At 45.2% G+C, this 17,711-nt stretch overlaps 1 protein-coding gene across 2 annotated transcripts in view; it reads left to right on the top strand.

Moving 5' to 3' along the window:
- SETD5 (SET domain containing 5) overlaps positions 1 to 17,711 on the top strand; it is a 67,431-nt gene that overhangs the window by 11,830 nt on the left and 37,890 nt on the right. For both annotated transcript variants that reach the window (XM_074602298.1, XM_074602297.1), the window contains exon 2: positions 14,745 to 14,919. In XM_074602298.1, coding sequence (XP_074458399.1) covers positions 14,849 to 14,919 — 71 coding nt within the window. In that variant the 5' untranslated portion in view covers positions 14,745 to 14,848. The remainder of the gene's footprint in view (positions 1 to 14,744; positions 14,920 to 17,711) is intronic.

Below are 17,711 nucleotides of genomic sequence, written 5' to 3' on the forward strand. Positions count from 1 at the left end.
TAACAGGCGCAAGCCATCTTCTTAGGAGTGCCTTCATACTTGTGAACCTGCAGCATCCATCATGCTGTCAAGCCTCATTTACTCATGTGATGGTTTTGTGGTGGTGTTTTTTTTTTTATTCTGTTCTACAATTTTTCCAGGTTTAAAGAGGTTCCGTGCTGTTGGCAGGGAATACAGCACTGATAATCCCAGACAGGAGAGCAGGGAACGTAATGTGAGAACAGAGTGACTCTCCCAAGTCAGACTGAAGGGTTTGTTCATCTCTGACTGGGCCAAAAATTGATGCTTAGGGAAGAACGCAAGATGAGAGGATCACAGGATCTTGGCTAACATCTCTAATTTCAGTGTAGTAGTTCATGCTGTTACATTAAATCCAGCCCTGCTCTCAGTCGCTTTGATTTCACGTAGCTATTCTTTATGGAAAGGGAGATAACTGACTATTATGACATGCTTTTGTCTAGATAAATATATGTCCACATTAATCCTTTGTTTCTATAATTATGGGGGTTTTGGAGGGATGGGGGAGATTCTTGTTAGTGACTGAAGTAAGAACTGGGAAGCTTTGTAGGAACTGGTCTGTGTGAGCTGAAAAATATTCTGTGCTAGTTAAGTAAGGATGTCCAACATCCCTTAGGTAGTCAAGGAAACGGGTCCTGGGAGTGCATTGTTAAATAAATGTATTGATAAAGATAGGTGCTGATAAATCTTAGCACTGTGAATATGGAAGATAACATTTAAAATTATATCAATATGTTTGTCACTAATACATGTTTCATGAAACTGTGGGGAAGCTAATGTCTTAAGTCATCTGTGTACGCAGTGGAAGAACAGTCCTCTTCGGAGGTGTAGTTAGAGCTGGAGCTTCACTTGGGTAGTTGGAAACATTCTTCAAAGGCTTCCAAGAAAGTGTTTAGTGTAGTTTTAGTTTAAAAAAAAAAAAAGTTACACTTTTTTCATAAAAAGTACAAATGTGCTGTGCTCACTGTGAAGACTTAATGGCTTGGGTTGATGGTGCCTGGGGACCTCTAGACTGCAGTCTGTTGCATGATTTTAAATTCCCCCCAGAGAATTGTGGAAATCCATATGCTGGTTTTTAGACTGTGCTTGACAAACATGGTCTAGCTCGTCTGTAAGGTGCGATGCCAAGTGCAGAAAAGACTAGGTGAGATTTTTCCAGTCTTTGTTAGGTGGAAAGTCAGATCATCAGAAGGTTATTTTTGGCCTTAAAATGCATAGTTACGCAAACTGTGGCCCTGGAGAAGAAACGAGCAAAGCCCTGAAGCAACCTGATCCCGGTTGGCCCTGCTTTGGGAAGAGGAGGGGGTTTCGGTCAGTTAACCTTTGGTGGTCCTTTCCTGCCTGGATTGTTCTGTGGTTCTGTGGGAGTTGGACTGGGTGGAGGAGGCGTGGGGGACATCTCTGTTTTGGGTGGAGAGGGCAAGAGTAAAGAGGAAGAAGGCGAGGTACTCTGACAGTAGGAATGGCTGTGCTGGAGAAATTGCATTAGCAGTGGAGATGTAAAATATCTGGGATTGTAACTTAGAAAGGACACACCTAGCTTTATAGAAGGTTGTGAGATGAAATCAGCTTTTAATTTACTGCTCTTTAGAAAATTTTTATCTGGCTAGCATAAAATGTTTGATAAAGCTTCTGTCAGAGAGACACTAGTGGGGTAATAAAGTATGTTTAGGGAGCTCTGGGTTGTTTTGCCACATTTCATCAAAAGATATGAATCCATACAGTTGCAGATGACGCATTTGTTAGCAAAACTGCAAACCCACCTATAGATTGTGAAACAGCATTTTGGAAAGCCGGTAGTTCAAAGGGCTTTAAGGTCTTTACAGCTAGTTGCCTCTACATGGTACTTGGGACAGTATTTTATTTAGAAGGATTAATGTGATTCTTGAGTATATTGAGGGGAAAAAAAAAAAGTGGGGGAAAGGAATGTCAAGCAAAAATAAGTAATCTTAACACAGCAATGTTGAGACTGATACTGGAATTGAATTTTGGTTTCCATGCTTCAAGAAGAATGCCAGTGTATTTGGAGACAATTCAAAGGACAGCTGCAGAAATGATCCAGGGACTGGAAAATAAGCCTCATGATGTGAGGCTTAAAGGAGCTCAACTTACTCAGCTTATTGAAAAGACAATTGAGAGAGGACTTGAGCTTTCTCTAAAATGACTTGTGAGATTTGCTGACAAAGGCATAGCAATATCAACTGAGGGTAGACAAATTCAGTCTTGAAGTACAGTTTCTTAGCAATGATAGTAATTAAACATTGGAATCATTTACAGGGAAGGGGAAAGGAGCAAATGTTCATCTTAGTCTTTTAAAAGAGGCCCAACTCATTTCATTCTGGAGAAAATATATTGTGATTATTTTTTTTTTTTAATTACAATAATACTCCTTTCCTGACTTTGGAGTTTAAGAATCTTCAAAGGTTTGTACCATGATCAGTTGGCACAAGTTCAGATACATGCACTTGCAGTCAAAGCCAAGATCATGAAATTAAGAGATGAATTTAGCGGAGAAATAGTTAACCTGGTGCTAGAATACTGCCTTGCATAAGACACATAAGATGTGAAGGGAACTCTGAAATTTAATGCTTTGTGGCTTGCATCGTTGGAACTCAGTTCTTTCCCATACTGCGTTGCTTCAGATGTTTAAGATATGGTTGAGGCTTTCTGAAAGCCTCTACAGAGAAGCCCTGATGTAACTGTGTACACTCACTGTATTCAGATGAGCATTTCTGAATTCCAGTTGACCGCAGCAGAAGTCTGTAAATCTTTTTCAGCCTTTTTTAGAAACAGGATTAAAAAAATTGCACAATGGCAATATGATTACAATTCCTCTGAGAGGCAAAGGAAGCACAAGCTCTCCTGGTAGGTTTCATTCGTAAATTAATGTAGGATATTCTCTGTCTCTCAAGTTAACTGGACTTAGTCGGAAAGTTTATTCGTGTTTGAAACAATATTAAATAATTGTCAGAAGCAGTATTCTAATGGCACTTGTTTGCTGGTTTTTGTGCCATCCAAATGAAAGTACTTCAGTGATTCTGCTCCTCCCTTGCTTTGTAAATTCACCTGGGGAACTGAGTGACTCAGTTTGGTAATGGCTCCAGATTGTGCTTCTACTTTTTATTTGTCCATTCCACCACTCCCTTGATGGCTGACGAGTTTCTATTATTTCCATAGATTACCTTGTTCCAGATGTCTTTGCAGACTTGCAGAGCTCTCAGATTCTCTTCTGGTAGCTCTGAAAATCTGCTGCTGGGTGCAGGTGGAGCCCTGCCTGCCCGCATGCTCATCCTCGCCTGCGCAGAGGAGGATCTGGAGCTACCTGGGCTGCTCTCGCCTCCTCCTGCGCGGCTGCATTCCTACCTCTCCTCTCCTCCTCCTCCAGGTCGGGCCAGGGAGGAGCCCCATGGCTCTCATCTCCACAGCTGTGGAGTAAGGAAACACTTCTGTGGCCTAAGGAAGAAGAGGCAGCTCAAAACTCTGTAGCTTTTTGAACATTGAGCCTATCGATTTGTCACATAAATGGAGCTGTTTCTGAGGTGAGAAGGAGGTTGTCTAGCAACTGCAAGTTTCCTTGCTTAGGGCTAAGGGATAGCAAACTGCAGAAACGTGTTGGGGCACTACACAGTGTAAAGCAAAGGCCTCCAGCTTCAAGACGTAGTGCGGCAATCCCCTGTCCAGACAGCCCTATCTGTCTTAACCTGCAGAAGCAACTCGCAGGAAGTGCTGCACATGAAAGAGGTTGTGAGGACTTAGCAGGAAAGAAATCTCCCCCCTTCCTTGCCTTCCCTCTTCGCTGTGTCATCACCCCCCTCTCCCCAGCATCCAGGGGCTGATGGAGGTGACCTGCTGGAGGAGGGTTGTCAGCCTCTTCAGCATGAGCAACTCTTGTGTTTCAACCTTCGTTCCATCGTGTGGTTGTACATACCTCTGCTTAGTTGCGTTTGCAATAGTCATGAAAACGTCCTCAATATATTACTCTGCTCATAATTCAACATTCAAAAAACCCAGTGGCTGTGGTAGCAGATAGCATTTCATTATTGATGTGTTACAGAACCACTTGCTCAGCATCGCTTTCGTACAACAAGCACTCTTGGCCAACTGTTTGATGTCAGTACTCCCATGCTACCACCCACATGCAGTTAAGGTGGTTGGTTACAGTGTTGTGCGCTCATAGAGAAGCTCTTCGCAAAGGAAGAGGTTCCTAATTTATCTGCAAGTCACCAGAAATAAATCTGGTTTAAGTGACTTTTGTCTTTATTCAGTCACCAGTTGCAGATTTGTGATTGCTGATTTCTGGTCATCCGCATTTACTTTGAAAATGCATTCAGCTGGATTATCTGCTTTTCATCTTGTTAACAAAAAATGCGCTAGTCGAAAAGTGACCGTGGCTCTCGGCGCTGTCTGTACCACTGAGCTTTGCATTTCTTGCCAGCAATTATGGAGCAGGTAGGAGCTTCCCGAATAAGTGTCACACCTCTGGTGTGAGAGCAAGTCTTTGGTTACCTTGTTGTACCAATAACGTACCAAAACTTATATTCGTCAAAGCTTGATGGTCCATTATATTGTTGGCTGATGGCTTATTCTGTAAATCTGACTACTCTAACGTTGCAATTGGGTGAATATCCACTGTGCACAGAGGATCTGACATGCAGAGCCGGGGCACGCCGTGCTCCCGTGTTGGTAGTACCTGTGTTTTGGGATCAGCATGTACCTTGCTAGTGCCAAAATACAATATAACATGAGATACAAGTAAGCCAGAAAAATGAACTGCAGTAAAGAACATCTCTTGAACATAATTCAGCAGCAGCAAGCGGGTAGAAGCCCCAAAAGGGGAAATAAGGCTTTTTGGCTGATACGCTGTCTTTGGGCCTTCGTGATTGCTCTGCACCACTGTCCTACTGACTCTGTATACGCTCTAACAGGTTTTGTGCTGGGGAAACTAGATCTGCAGGAAATGTGTGAGTTTTCTAAGGGTCCCAGAACCATCTTAAATGACCAGAGTGCCGCTGGGCACTGGTGCCTGGGCAAGTGCCACAGTTGGTGGTGTCTCCTGCAGAGACGTCCCTGAGAAGGGGATGTGGTGAGACTGAGCAGCAGGCTGGGCTTTGAAACTTGCCACTATGCTGGAACATTGCTGAAATCCTTATTTACCGTGTAAAATTCACTGGATTTTAATGCTTCTCCCTTATTACATAGCTCAATGAGTAAATGTATCCGACTGTCTCACTGTGTCCAGGTTGCAGGTGTTTTTGTAGCTGGGTTTCCTACTTGAGGCAGGTCGGACAAACCGGTGTTTGTTGGGACGCGGCTCATGAGGATTACACAAGCTTGGAGTAACTTCCTTACAACGTGGAGAAACAATGTATTTGCATGAACTCCAGCCCAGGTGCTGCGAAACTCGCTCCTCGCAAACTGCAGAGGCCAGGCTGGAGCTGGGAGGGCACTTGGTGATGGGTCGAGCTGGGGGGAAGAAGGGTCAAAACGAGCCCTATAATGGGAAGTGAGGCTGAACCCTCACTTGGGAGCCGCGGCTCCATAATTGTCACGCTGTGTGATGTTGCCATGGCTGCCCGGGCTGTCCCTGCATGGTTTCCTGGTGTGTGAGAGTGGGGCCGAGGCTGCCGGCGAGCGGAGAGCTGCCCTACGTGTTTGGGGAGCTCAGGCGTGCGCTGGCAAGCCACGGCGACGGGAGGATCCCTGCCTGGGAGATTTGAGGCTTTGGACTCAGTCTCTCCCCCGTCTCTCCCCTCCAACAGATCAGAGGGCGAGCTGTGATTTTTGCAGGACTTTAAAACCCCCTTTTACTTCTTTCTTGCTATCATAAGGTCCTTCATTCCACCTGAAGCCGTGGTCACGCTAGGAGTGAGGGGGCAATGTGAAATGGTGGGTCCCGAGGGGCACAGAAGGAGGCTGAGGGGGGGGCTCACTGGGCCTGGATGGGCTCCGGCATGTTTTGATCCGAGATCCTTTGGCTGCGTTGCCATCTGCATAGCCTGTGAATAGTTTTCTCTGGCACAGACCTTGTTCCTCAGTGTTGCATCATCTCTGGGAGAAAGGCCAGGTCCGGAGCCCCAGCACAAAGGCTTTCTGAAGCCGATGAAGCTTGTTCTGTGTGCGGAGCATCTCTCTCCTTCCTGTCGTCCTTTCCATGGGATTCCTGAAGCGGCCTCCATCCGAGAGCCCCTTCGTCAACAGCTGCTTTATCTCCGCCACTTCCTGCACACCTGGCTGATGCAACGTCTGCCTTGGAAGCCGCTGCCGGAGTCTCCTCTGGAGCTGGCTTGTTTGCCCTGGCTGGGAGTGGCCAGGCAGGCAGCCTTCATCACGTGGGACCCTTAAATAGATGTATAAAGGACGTACAGCCAGACCTGTGAGGCAGAGAGTATTTAGTGGGATTACGGAGAAATCTTTTTTCCAATTCTGGGACTGGAGGTTGCAATCCTACTCCTGGCAGCTTGTTTGTGGTTAGCCTTCCACTGGTTGCAAGTTCGGGACGCTGTTCTGTGCCAGTAAATTCTGCTGATTCCCCTTCTATATTCAGCGACTTCCCGTGACTCTGGACTGTCCGGATTCTCATGGGAACTGTAATTCTCTGGGTTTGGATTTGATCCTAGTTATTGCCCTTTATTGCTCTGTTTCCGTCTGACCTTGCATGTGGTATAGGCTTTTCTCTGAAATCCCTTCAAAACACAATTTCAAGGTCTGGAGGGTAGTGGTTGTTGGTTTGGTTTTTATTTTGAGGGGGGTGATGTCTGACAACCTTTTTAATTCAGGGTTTGTCTACTTAAGAAAATTTAATAGTTACACAGGTAGAACCATTCATGTGAATACTATTACATTCACAAGTAACAAAATACAGAACAAAGAAACACTCTGGTCTGCTAGGATTAAACCAGTGTCATTTACATTATTTAAATTAATCTTGAGTATTATTTTAACCGTAGCCATTTTCTGGTGTAGGGAGGCCTCTTAAATTGAATCTGGAAGCACAGGATTTGTATGCACGAGGTGTGGCAGACTGAGCAGCGGTGCTTTCCAGTATTGCTGTTCCTAGTTGTCTGCTCTGCCCTGTAGCAGAAATCTATTGCCCCATAGCAGTATCTAAAAGGGAATATGTATTTTACCTGCATCTGCTTTCGGTCCAATTTTCTTGGCATCAGCTGCCCTTGATGAGACATGGCAACGTTTCTGTCCTGCCAGCTGTTTTGGCAAAGGCTTAGAGGGTTCAGTCGCAGCAGTAACATCAGCTGCCACAGCTGGATTCACTGGACGTTAGTTGTCAAGCCCTTAATCTCAGAATACTGGTTCTGAACCTTTTTGTTTGCAATTTCTTATTTTTGTGACATACAGACATTTAACTGTTCTCCTTCACCCCATGGGAAAAGAGTGACTATGTCAGAGTATAGAACCGGCACAGCAATTAGGATGTGTTCACCTCGCTGCAGAATAGTTTTCCCCCATGACTGTCCCAAATCAAAAGTTCGTAGAACTGAAAGAAAAGGGATGTTTTTCCTCTTTTCCTGTTTCATTTACTTTAGTAATTTTTGTATCATCATTTCTGTGTGGTCTCATATATAATTCTTTTTTCTCTTGTATTGCTGTATATCTTTCAGGAAAGAATGGAAAACGGTATTTGCAAAAATAAGTCTTTAGTGGGTCACCTGCTTCTCACTTTTGAAAATATTTTAAGTGCTTCAGTGTATGAAGAATTTGTCATCTTCAACAACAACTTGTTCTGTTGTGAGCGAAAGGCAATGTAAAACAATGTTTTCAGCATAGGAACGGGCCAGCAATTCTTCCTGAGTCTATGGGATTTTCCTGAATTTCTCCACTATTACCATTGTTCTTTAAGTTTTATTTTGATGATTAACATTTTTAAGGTATTAGCATTTCATATCGGTTGCTAGATTTTCAAAGTATCGTCTTGTGAAGTTTTCTGGAAGATTTCCTCTGTTTATGGCCCTTAAGGTTATGAAGACTTTGATATGAAGTTCTTGATTGGGATAGTCCTTTTCCCTTTATGTTGAGGTTGTTATTCCTTTAAACATCGTTTCTGTTGCCATCCTGCTCAGCAGACCCTGTGTGCAGACCACGCAAATACAGTTAGGTCCCTTCTCATCAGTGTAGGGTGCAGGCAAAGTTTCCTGGTGTCTGCCTGCCACCTCTCCATAGATGTTCCTCAGAATAATTTGGTCTACCGCACATCACTCCTACTCTGTAATTTGCTTCCCCTTTCTAATTTGGCATGGGTTTGTTTATGGAATTATCCTCATGTATGACTCTTCATCCAATTTCAAATCAATATAAATTAAACTTTCCAGTAATGTTTCGTCATGCAAATTAGATCTTTTAAGAAAGTCCAAACAAACCCTTGTCTGACGTCTCCACCTCCAGAGTGTACTGGACTGTAAAGAATGTGGTTGAATTGTCAAGTAGAAGGTATTTCTGGAAGCAAAGTCTTATCTCCCCTTCCTTTATCTCTTATTACATTTTTCTTGTATTTCTTATCATAATACCTGAAATCCTTAGTGATTCAAAAGGAAAAACATAGGAGGTTTTTGTTGTTTTTTTGTTTTTTTTTTTTTTTGTCTGCAGAACAAAGAGGTTTTGCATAACTTCTTGACTGCTGAAGTGGCAGCAAAGTTTTGAGGTTATTCTTTCTGCTTTCCCGAGTAATCTCTGCAGTCTTGGGTCAGTTGCTGAGACTACTTGACTATGCGTTTCGTAATTTCTCTGCTTGATGGTTTAATTTATTTCAGTTGCTCACTGTCATCGTTTGTAGTCCTTTAGGGAGTAGTTGTAGTTTGCGGAGGAATTTAACTAAAACTGATGTTTTCTTCATCAGATAAAACGATTCAGTCCCACGGATAGACATGACAGAATTGCCTTAAAATATCTTAAACCCAGTTTAAGTAAATTTAATCAAAAGCTTTTTAGTTTCCAGCTGTTTACCAAATTTTATCAAAATCAATTAAACTTGCTTGAACCTCAGTTTTAAAGGTGGTTCGCAATAGCCTTCACTGACCTGCTTTGTCACACTGACTTTAGCTGTGTAGGTGTGTCCATAGACACATGGCGAGGTAGTTTCTAGTGCTTCCATAAAGTACTTTAAGAATAATGGGAATCGTTAATATGATTTCATATCTTGTATGGAACAACTTGACTTGATGCATAGGCCCGTGGATACCAAAAGCTGTTTGAAATCGCCCGTGTCCCGAAAAGCAGCATTCTCACCTTTCCCAGATCCTTGACTCCAGGTCTTGTGCAGCACAGTGAGCAGGGTCGGGTCTCGCTGGACTCCTGCTTTTTGACACATTTGACAATTTTTAAATGTTGTTATTCTTGTTCTAAGAGCTTGTCGGTGCTTTATCATGGTTCTCCAGATCCCAGAGAGCAAGAACTCTGACCCAAATGTACAAGTGTTTCTTTTTCCCTGTAGCTACTTATGCGCAAAACAGGAGAGAATCTTAAGAAAGGGCTAAGACAGATAAATCTCTAACCATTGCACTATATTTGTCAATAATTTGGTTATCACAGTATGCATATGTAGTTAGTAATGAATACTTGTGTTGCCCGTTACTTTGATCCTTTCTGGTGTAGACCAGGACTGAGTTCTCCCAGACCCCGTGGGATGGATGGATTGCCGTGGTGCTTTGTCAGGCAGCTAGCAGATGATATATGGTACTAATGATAACAGTAAATACTCGTGTCAATATTTCATTTTTTAAAACTGGCACAGTTGTTTCCTTGCTGCTTAGTGAAACCAGCTTGTTGTCAGAGAAGACCTAAGCGTTTATATTGGTAGATTGAGGCACAGTTTCAGTACTTCTAGAAGTTTGTATGTTTCAGAGGAGGTTGCAACTAAATGACTTAAGGATTTGTCTGCTCTGCCCCTGCCTCTGTGTAAGTGTCCTTATGGAACGGTGTGTCTGAAATTCTGGGAATTTCATGCATTTCTGAGCTAGCCTTTTTAAACGCAAAAACCCTGGATCTGATTCTGTTTGCACTAAAGGTGCTTGCCCTTCTGTGAGGATCTGCCCTTGACGTAAGGTTTATGAGCGTGCTGGAAAGAACGGGCAGTGCTTGCTCAAACTCGGGGGACCACATGTGTGTTTTGGGTGGCACCAGCTCGTGAGACGGGACATTTTAAGTATGGTAATTGAAGCACTTCATGCTTACCTTAGATGTCCTGTAGATTTTTGGCTATTCTGAAGTTTACAGGGGAAAAGGTGAATGAATAAGATCCATAAGCCTGCTGACGCTTTTTATACTGCTCCATTTGCAGAGAAGTTTGCTACTGATGCACATGGCAACGTAAGTATGAACTGGTCAGAATTCACTGGCTCTGTCCCAGATGAGGCTGATGGAGAGGATGCCAAGGAAGGCAGCGTGGCAGAGCTGCTCTTTCCAGTTTGTCACCGGCTCTGGCCTATGGCAGTGTGAGATGCGGGAGAAAAATGTGCTTTGAATTTTATGACTGATTCTAGCTTGGGAGCATAAAGGTGCACAGCTCGTTATATACGGAGCTTGTCCTGTATAGGTGACCTGTGGGCCTGTTGCCAAGAGGAGGATGGCGGGTATCATTCGGATGCTAGCGATCCTGGGTTGTCAAAAGTCTCGGGTCTGCATCCAGTTTGGGGAATTCAATAACTGGAGGTAGGGAGTGATAAAGGAAGCGTTTGTTTGTGCTTTGCTGTCTGTGAACAAGAGATACGTGAGAAGTGGCCATTGTCAGTGCAGGCAGTGGGGATTTCCCCATCCTCCCTCCCCTGGCACATGTGTTGAAGTTGTATATAATTGGAAGAGGTTTTTCTTAGTTTGTCCACCATATGTTTTGTACCAGCGTTACCTTCTTATCATTCCCAGCAATGCATGAGACGCTGGATGCACAGCGTTAAAATATTTTAAGTCCTCTGTAGACACAGACTCACAGACTGGCACTGATGCTGCGGAGAAACAGGCTGAATCTCTCTGTCTGGCTTGGTAACTGCTTTCGCCTTCAGCCTGTGACCATGGGAGGGTGCAAGGGCAGGGCTCTCCCCGACCTGAGATTGTCTAACACCCCCCGAGCAGCACTGAGTGTTGGTGGAGCCAGGGCATCTGAATTTAGCTAACAAGTGCGCTTTGTGAGGCTGTGCCCAGGGCTTTTGTCTGCGGGTGAATTTTTCATGGCTCTCACAAATATTTCTGTAGAGTCTGTCACCAAGTGTTGCACACACGGGTGCCCGGAGGTGTCTGTGAGACCAGACCACTAGTGAAAACGGGAAGAACCACATCTTGAAGGTGGAAGCTCTAACGAACTGTTTGACTGACCGTGCTTGATCGCCCCTGCTACTACTTTTAACACCACAAGTACTGAAAAGAGTTTCCAGCAGTAAATTTTCTGCATCTGCTTTATTTGTAACGTGAGTGGCAGTGGTTGTGGAAGTGAGCCAATGCAGCACTGTGGCTGTTGCATCCTAAATAGGGTTTTGAAAATTAAATTCAGTGTTAAAGCAGGTGTTGCCTAACCTTCGCTTGGCCAGCTTAGATTTATTACAGTCCTTTCCGTCGATACAGGATGTTACCTGAAATAATTGAATAGCATCTATTTACATTTTAGCTGAAGCAACCACTTATGGTTTTTGGTCGGAAAGTGGGTGAGTCCCTTGGTGTGCTGAGTGAGAACTGGGGATCCCAGCGCTGGGGTGGCTGTGCGGGTGGATGCTCATCTGGGCTGTTCTGATGATGTTGGGGAAGACCAGGTGTCTTTATACTGGTATGACTGGTTAAGGAGGCAGGCATGTAGATGCCAAACGTGGGAAAAAAGATATAGCTTTAAATCCTGCGTTTTCAAAAGCAGTTAAGTGTGATTTATCTGTTAGGCCATCAGAATTTCTGTTTCTATTTGATTTCATGAAGAATTGTATCACAAGGGAGATAGGTTTGTGCTGTGGTTTGAAGCTCATCAAATTTTCATTAAGACTTTGAATTTTAGGAAAACTTTCTCCCAGTGGCACTGGAGAGAGCTTGGTGCAACTTTTTTCTCTGATACAGCTGTATATTTTTAGGGGGGAGAGGTAGGAAGGAGCTTGGGGATTGTATATGCAGAAAATTAGCCAGTTTGATGGGTAAACGTTTTGATCTCATCCCCAGTATTTTCTGTGCAGGCTGATGTTTTGGGTGTTACCGGGCCAAGTTTCATGAAGACCAGACTGTAATCTAGCCTGAAGGTGATGTGGTCTTGGACAGCACTTGAGATTGATCTCAGCAATTCATTTTGAATGTTACATTGTCAGAGTTGAAAGTACACATAAAACAGCAGCAACAAACAGCAAAATCTGAGCATGGGCGATGGTTGGGCAAGTACTGCTGGGTCAACACAAAAGCGACTGAACTGGAATTTGCCTTGTCTAACCTTTCTGTTTGGTATTTCATGATTCTCCAGTAATCACTTTCCCAAAAGTGGGAGTTTCTGTTGCACTGAAACAGTCTGGTGTTTGAACAGCCTTGGTGGAAAGAGGGTTTCCTATGAGAAGTGGCTGAAAACTTGTCCCAGTTGCCCCGGGACTGACCAGATACCCTGTGACGCTCGAGTCCAGAAGCTGCACTTGAAATCCTCCGGTTCTGCTGAGTCACAAGCAGGCAGGAGTCTGGAATTAGTCCTGATGAAATCTCAGGCTGCTGCCAGCTGGGTATGGTCATGGCAAAGGCAAGAGATCAATAGGCCATGAAAAAAAAAATAATCTAAGTAAGTATTTAAAAATATCGGGGAGCAGGGAGGGAAGGATTCTGTGTCCCTTAGGAACGGGAAAGGTGCTTCAGAAACTGAGAAACCTGTCCTGTTTCTTTTAACCTTTTCCCAGAGCTTTATGCGACTCTGGGTTGAAGCAGGGATTGATGTCTGTAGCTTTTAGCTGTATTTTAGCAGCGGTTTGTCTCATCTGGTGTCAATGTCACAAGCATGAGAAAGGATAAATGAGAGACTTCCTAAAGGTCCTTTTATTTTTATATTTCAAAAAACCACACTCAAGGACACCTGGGGTGTCTTGGGTGTGAGGTGCTTGTGAGCTGAGTCCTGCCTGTTTTCTTTTCCATCTCCCACCTCCCCGCGAGACTGTTGCTTTGGGGCATAACAGGGAATTGCCACAGACCACGTAGAAATCTTTATGTGCTACTTCTGCAATTCACTGTATGCCTGTCATAATATCGGAAAGATTTCTCTTAGGGATGTATACTGAAGAAGGAAAGTATTCCCTTGTGCTAAGAGAAGCGGCTTGCCTTTTAAGACAGAAAAAGGCAATATAGTGTGTGGCATTTAAACTTTTTGACTCTCTCACTCTTCCTTCATTTGCCCTCGTAGTGAGTGTGCGTTTTTGTGTTTCTGGGGCGGTTTTTTTTTTTTTTAATCTGTTAAACAATGGCTGGACTGTGGTGTCCAAAGGCAGTTCCCTGTGAGAAATTCACTCCCCGCGGGAGGACTTGGCTGGCTGCCCCTCTGTAGCCCGGGAGGGTTTTGCTGGCAGAGCCCCGAGATGCCGGGGAGCATGTGACGGCCGGCTGGGAGCGCAGCCTGGCTCATCCGCGCTGCCGGATCCGGGGCACGGCTGCCGAAAGTTATTCAGGGCTGCCCTTAAAGTTTAATGTGCAGAGAGGGTGGCTAAATTGTCGCCCTTTTTCCTTTGGTTTTGGAGCTACTTTTGCTGTGTGCTGAAATGCTTGCTCTGTACCGTGGCGGGGTTCCTTTAGAGCTGCGTGGAATAATGGCTCCTTTATGAACGTCTTGGGTTATTGAGGTTATTTACATAATGAGGAGCTGATCCTGTTTTACCTCTGTCTGCCATCCGACCCTCGGAAGTTTGAGTTTATCGGCGATTTCTCTGGCTGCCTTAGCGAAACGCTGCGGTCAGCAGGGAAGGTGGAGCCTGGGCACAGGCTTCCCTGCCGTCCCTGCGGCTGCTCCCCGCCATGCCGCCGTGACTCACCCCGGCTCCCCGCGCCGAGCCAATGGCCCTGCCGTCTTCCTCCTCGCAGCGGCCTATGCGCGAGCGCCCAGACGTCTGACGTGGCTCTGTCGCGGGGAGGTGTCAGCTGGGATTTTCAGAAAAGTCGGGGCCCGCTGCGTCAGGGCTCGTCGGACTGAGTAATCGGTGCAGAATCCAGGACGGGCCTCGCTTGCCGAGGGGAGGCCGTCAGTGGTGCGGGGATGGCCACTCTGCTGGTCACGCTTGCCCGTGCTGTGGGCCCAGTGAATGCAAATACAAGCTGGTCTTGAGTGAGAGGTCTCAGCTCAGTCCACCTTGGCTCTGTCTCATTGTCCTCCCAGCTGGGGCTTTGCCTGCACCTTGTTTGGGGAAGCAGTTAGGAAATGCTGATGGAGGGCTGTGGGTGATAGGTGACAGCTGCTGCTTATATGCAGAAGGAGCTAATAGATTGCTTATCTGATAATTAGTTGTAAGTTTAGTTGGGGGAGGGGGGAACTGTCATTATCGGCTTTATGGCAGAGCAGCTCATTGCATGTCAATCCAAGACTGTAAAAAAACCAACCAAACAACCCCCCCACCAAACTACTACCATCTACCTGTTCCCTGGCCCCACGTATGAAAATGAAGTAAAAATGATGTGGCATGTCACTGATGGAAATCTATTTCTGCTTTTCTTTTGCTGTGAAAGCCCTCTTTAGGGGTATACAGGGAGACCTCATCCTGTAACAGAGATGCAATGCTTTGTTTCTACCCCGGTAGGTTTCCCCATGTCCGTGACGTGTTGGCCGAGGCTCTGCGGCTCCTCTCCGCCCTCGGAGCGGCCAGTCGCTGCCCTCTGGACTCCGTGATCCCCGACGGGCGTCATGAGCATTGCAATCCCTCTGGGAGTCACCACACCAGATACGTCCTACTCCGACATGGCTGCAGGATCGGAGTGAGTGTTACCCCACGGAGGAGGAGAAGGAGGAGGGGAGGGTGTGAGAGGCCTGCCCTGGAGTGGGGCTGCAGGATCGGTGCCGGTGCTTTCTCCACTCGGGAGAAAGGGGGTGCTGCTCCGCTGGCTGTGTGAGAGATGAATGCAGAGACAAGTGTTTAACAAATGCAGTGTTATGGCAATTGGTAAGTTTGACACAGGAGACGGGCAATATGAGAACTCTTAACAGTATGAGGCACTCAACTATGGGGTTTATATCAGCTTAGCTACCAAGTCTGTACTCAAGTGCAGGTAGTTGTGCGTTTGCTGTACTCATGTTTGACATTGGCAAGGTACAAACCAGCCCGTTTTCCAAAAGCTGTGTTGTATGAGGGGTCAGCATGCTGAGCCTACTAGCTCAGTCTCAGTACCAATCTTACATGACTGATTTCTGGAGCCCTTTGGAGCTTGGCCAGAGATGTGAGACAGCATCAGCCTCTGTAGACACCTTTATTTTGTTTCTGCCCCTGAGCACGTTCCAAGAAGCACACCTTCAGGGTTCCTGCCACAAGACCCTGTGCAGGGCTCTCACCGTAGTCCTATCTCTGAGGCCTGTTGGAGGAGACTTACCATTTCTTTTAAAAGAGTATGCTTCTGCGGAGTTGGAAACATTTCCAATCCAGAAAATAGTGCATTGTGATCTTTTCTTAAAACCCTTGTTAGAATGATGTCAGCTCAGATGAGTACTGTGTTTTTGTTGGGGGTGAGAGGGAGGGCTCGAGTTATTTCTGTGTGCTTCTACCTCCTGCTTTCCTGCATCCTTCTTTGAAATACGGACTGTAGCATCCCTTTACAACAAATTTACAAAGGGCATTTTGGAGATAGATTTCCCCCATGTATTATTTAAAGGTACTGACTGTGCAAATACCTGCATGTCAGATTAATCAGTGTAGAACAGATATTGCTCCAGACTCTATTAATTTTGAGCTGTAAGAGCAGCGAGTTAGGGTATGAATCACTGTTTTTTCCCTTCCATCTTGCCCTGATTTGACTACGCGCTGGGTTTGACTGCACAGTCGCACTCCCCGCAAGACTGCTAATGCTCTTTTTTGTCTGTCTTGGCACTGGCCCCATTCTAGGCATTCTTTGTCGTGATGCTTCGTTCCATCCTAAAGCCCATATTTTTACGTGTTGTTTTTAAACAGGGAGTCAGAATCTAGTAAGTCACTCATCTGCAGTGAGTATATGATCCTTCACTTTCTAAGGTTTAACATGCAGGATTGCTTGTCACCATGCTTCTCCCACACCAGCACTTTAAAGACTCAGCATGCAGGAATTTTAAACTGTTTATGACAGGAGAAAGAGTGCTAAATAGTTTACTCATGTACTAGGCACTTTGCTTTCAGAGCTAAGCATGGTAGAGAGGAAAGCCAGATATATCTATGCATGTCCCTTGTAACATTTAAATATCAAAAAGACTGTCTGTAAACCTTCTGCAAAGCATTTTCTTTTTCCCTGGTTCGAAGAAATTTGTAGGTCCAACTTGAGGCTAGGCTGGAGTGCTTTGAAAAAAGGCTTTTGAAGATTTCTGAATTGGTTTCTCTGAATGTTTTCTAAAAATTGTGAATGCCAGGACTTTGTTCTGCAGACTTTGCATGATGCACTGTTAGTTACTGCTGAAGTGTCCTTCATGAGTCTGTTCAAAGTTAAGGCCATCCACCACTTCTCCTTTGAAACTCAGCTAATTTGATGCATGAAGTCTGGGGTACCTGAGCTTCTTGTCTCTTACAAGGGATTGATTTCAAAGATGTGCATCAGGAAGGCAGAGGGGAAGATAAAAAAGGTAAAAGGAAAACTAGCTGGCCCTCTTTTCAGGCTGAGCTTTTGCATCTTCCCCTGGCCTCTGATATCTGAGGGGAGGCAAAAAAGCTGAAGGGTGTTTGTGTTCATCTGAGGGTGCTGTGGAGGCTGCAGAGTAGTTTTGCTGTGTTAGTCTGACTGCATATTGGAAGTTGTTGGAGCTCCTTGGCGGGCTGCTGCTGAGGAAGCATGGGCCCCAGCACTGTTGCCCCTGGACACCGTTGCACCAACAATCTTGAAGTTTTATTGCTAATGCTTGCGGCAGCATTGCTGGTATTCCAGGCTGACTGTAGTTAGGAATGTGGGTGACTTGGACAGAGGACGGACCTGGTGCTTAGGCTGTTTAGGCTCTTTTTCTTCTAATGTTGTTTCTGAAAATACAATTAAACCTGCATGGATTTAACTCTGTACCAATCTGGAAATCCTAAAGGACTGTTGCAAAGATCCAGCAAGGTTGGATTATGTGGCAAGCTCTACACAGTGTCTTTTATTAAGAAGTATATCCTCTGAGAGGTATCTCTGCCCGTATCTCCTGCTTTTGACAATTTAGCTGGCTGTAGTTATATTGAAAAAGAACTGAATTTATCACGTCATGCGCCTAAACCCTGAGCTATGGAAGTGGGGTTTGCATAGTTTAAGGTCTCCTACTTTCTGCAGTTCTTGGTACAATAAATTATTGCTCCTTTATGTTGCAAAGACAGATCCACCTTACTCCAGGGTAAGCCAGAAGCTCAGAAGGTTAGTGCATTGGAGAGTATATCAGGTTTAGTGCCAGGGTGGGGCAAACTTCAGTGCAGCAGAGGTTTGAAGAGCTAATAGGAAGTCCAAAGGGCGCAGGGGTTAGTGTTCTTGGGTGGTGCCTAAACACTGCCCCACGCGTGACCACTGGCCGATGGTGTTTGAGTACTGCCTGGTTCACGCTGACAGTGTAGGGCTGAGAATCCTGCAAGATC

This window comes from Larus michahellis, chromosome 10 (assembly GCF_964199755.1).
Source record: "Larus michahellis chromosome 10, bLarMic1.1, whole genome shotgun sequence".
NCBI lineage: Eukaryota > Metazoa > Chordata > Aves > Charadriiformes > Laridae > Larus > Larus michahellis.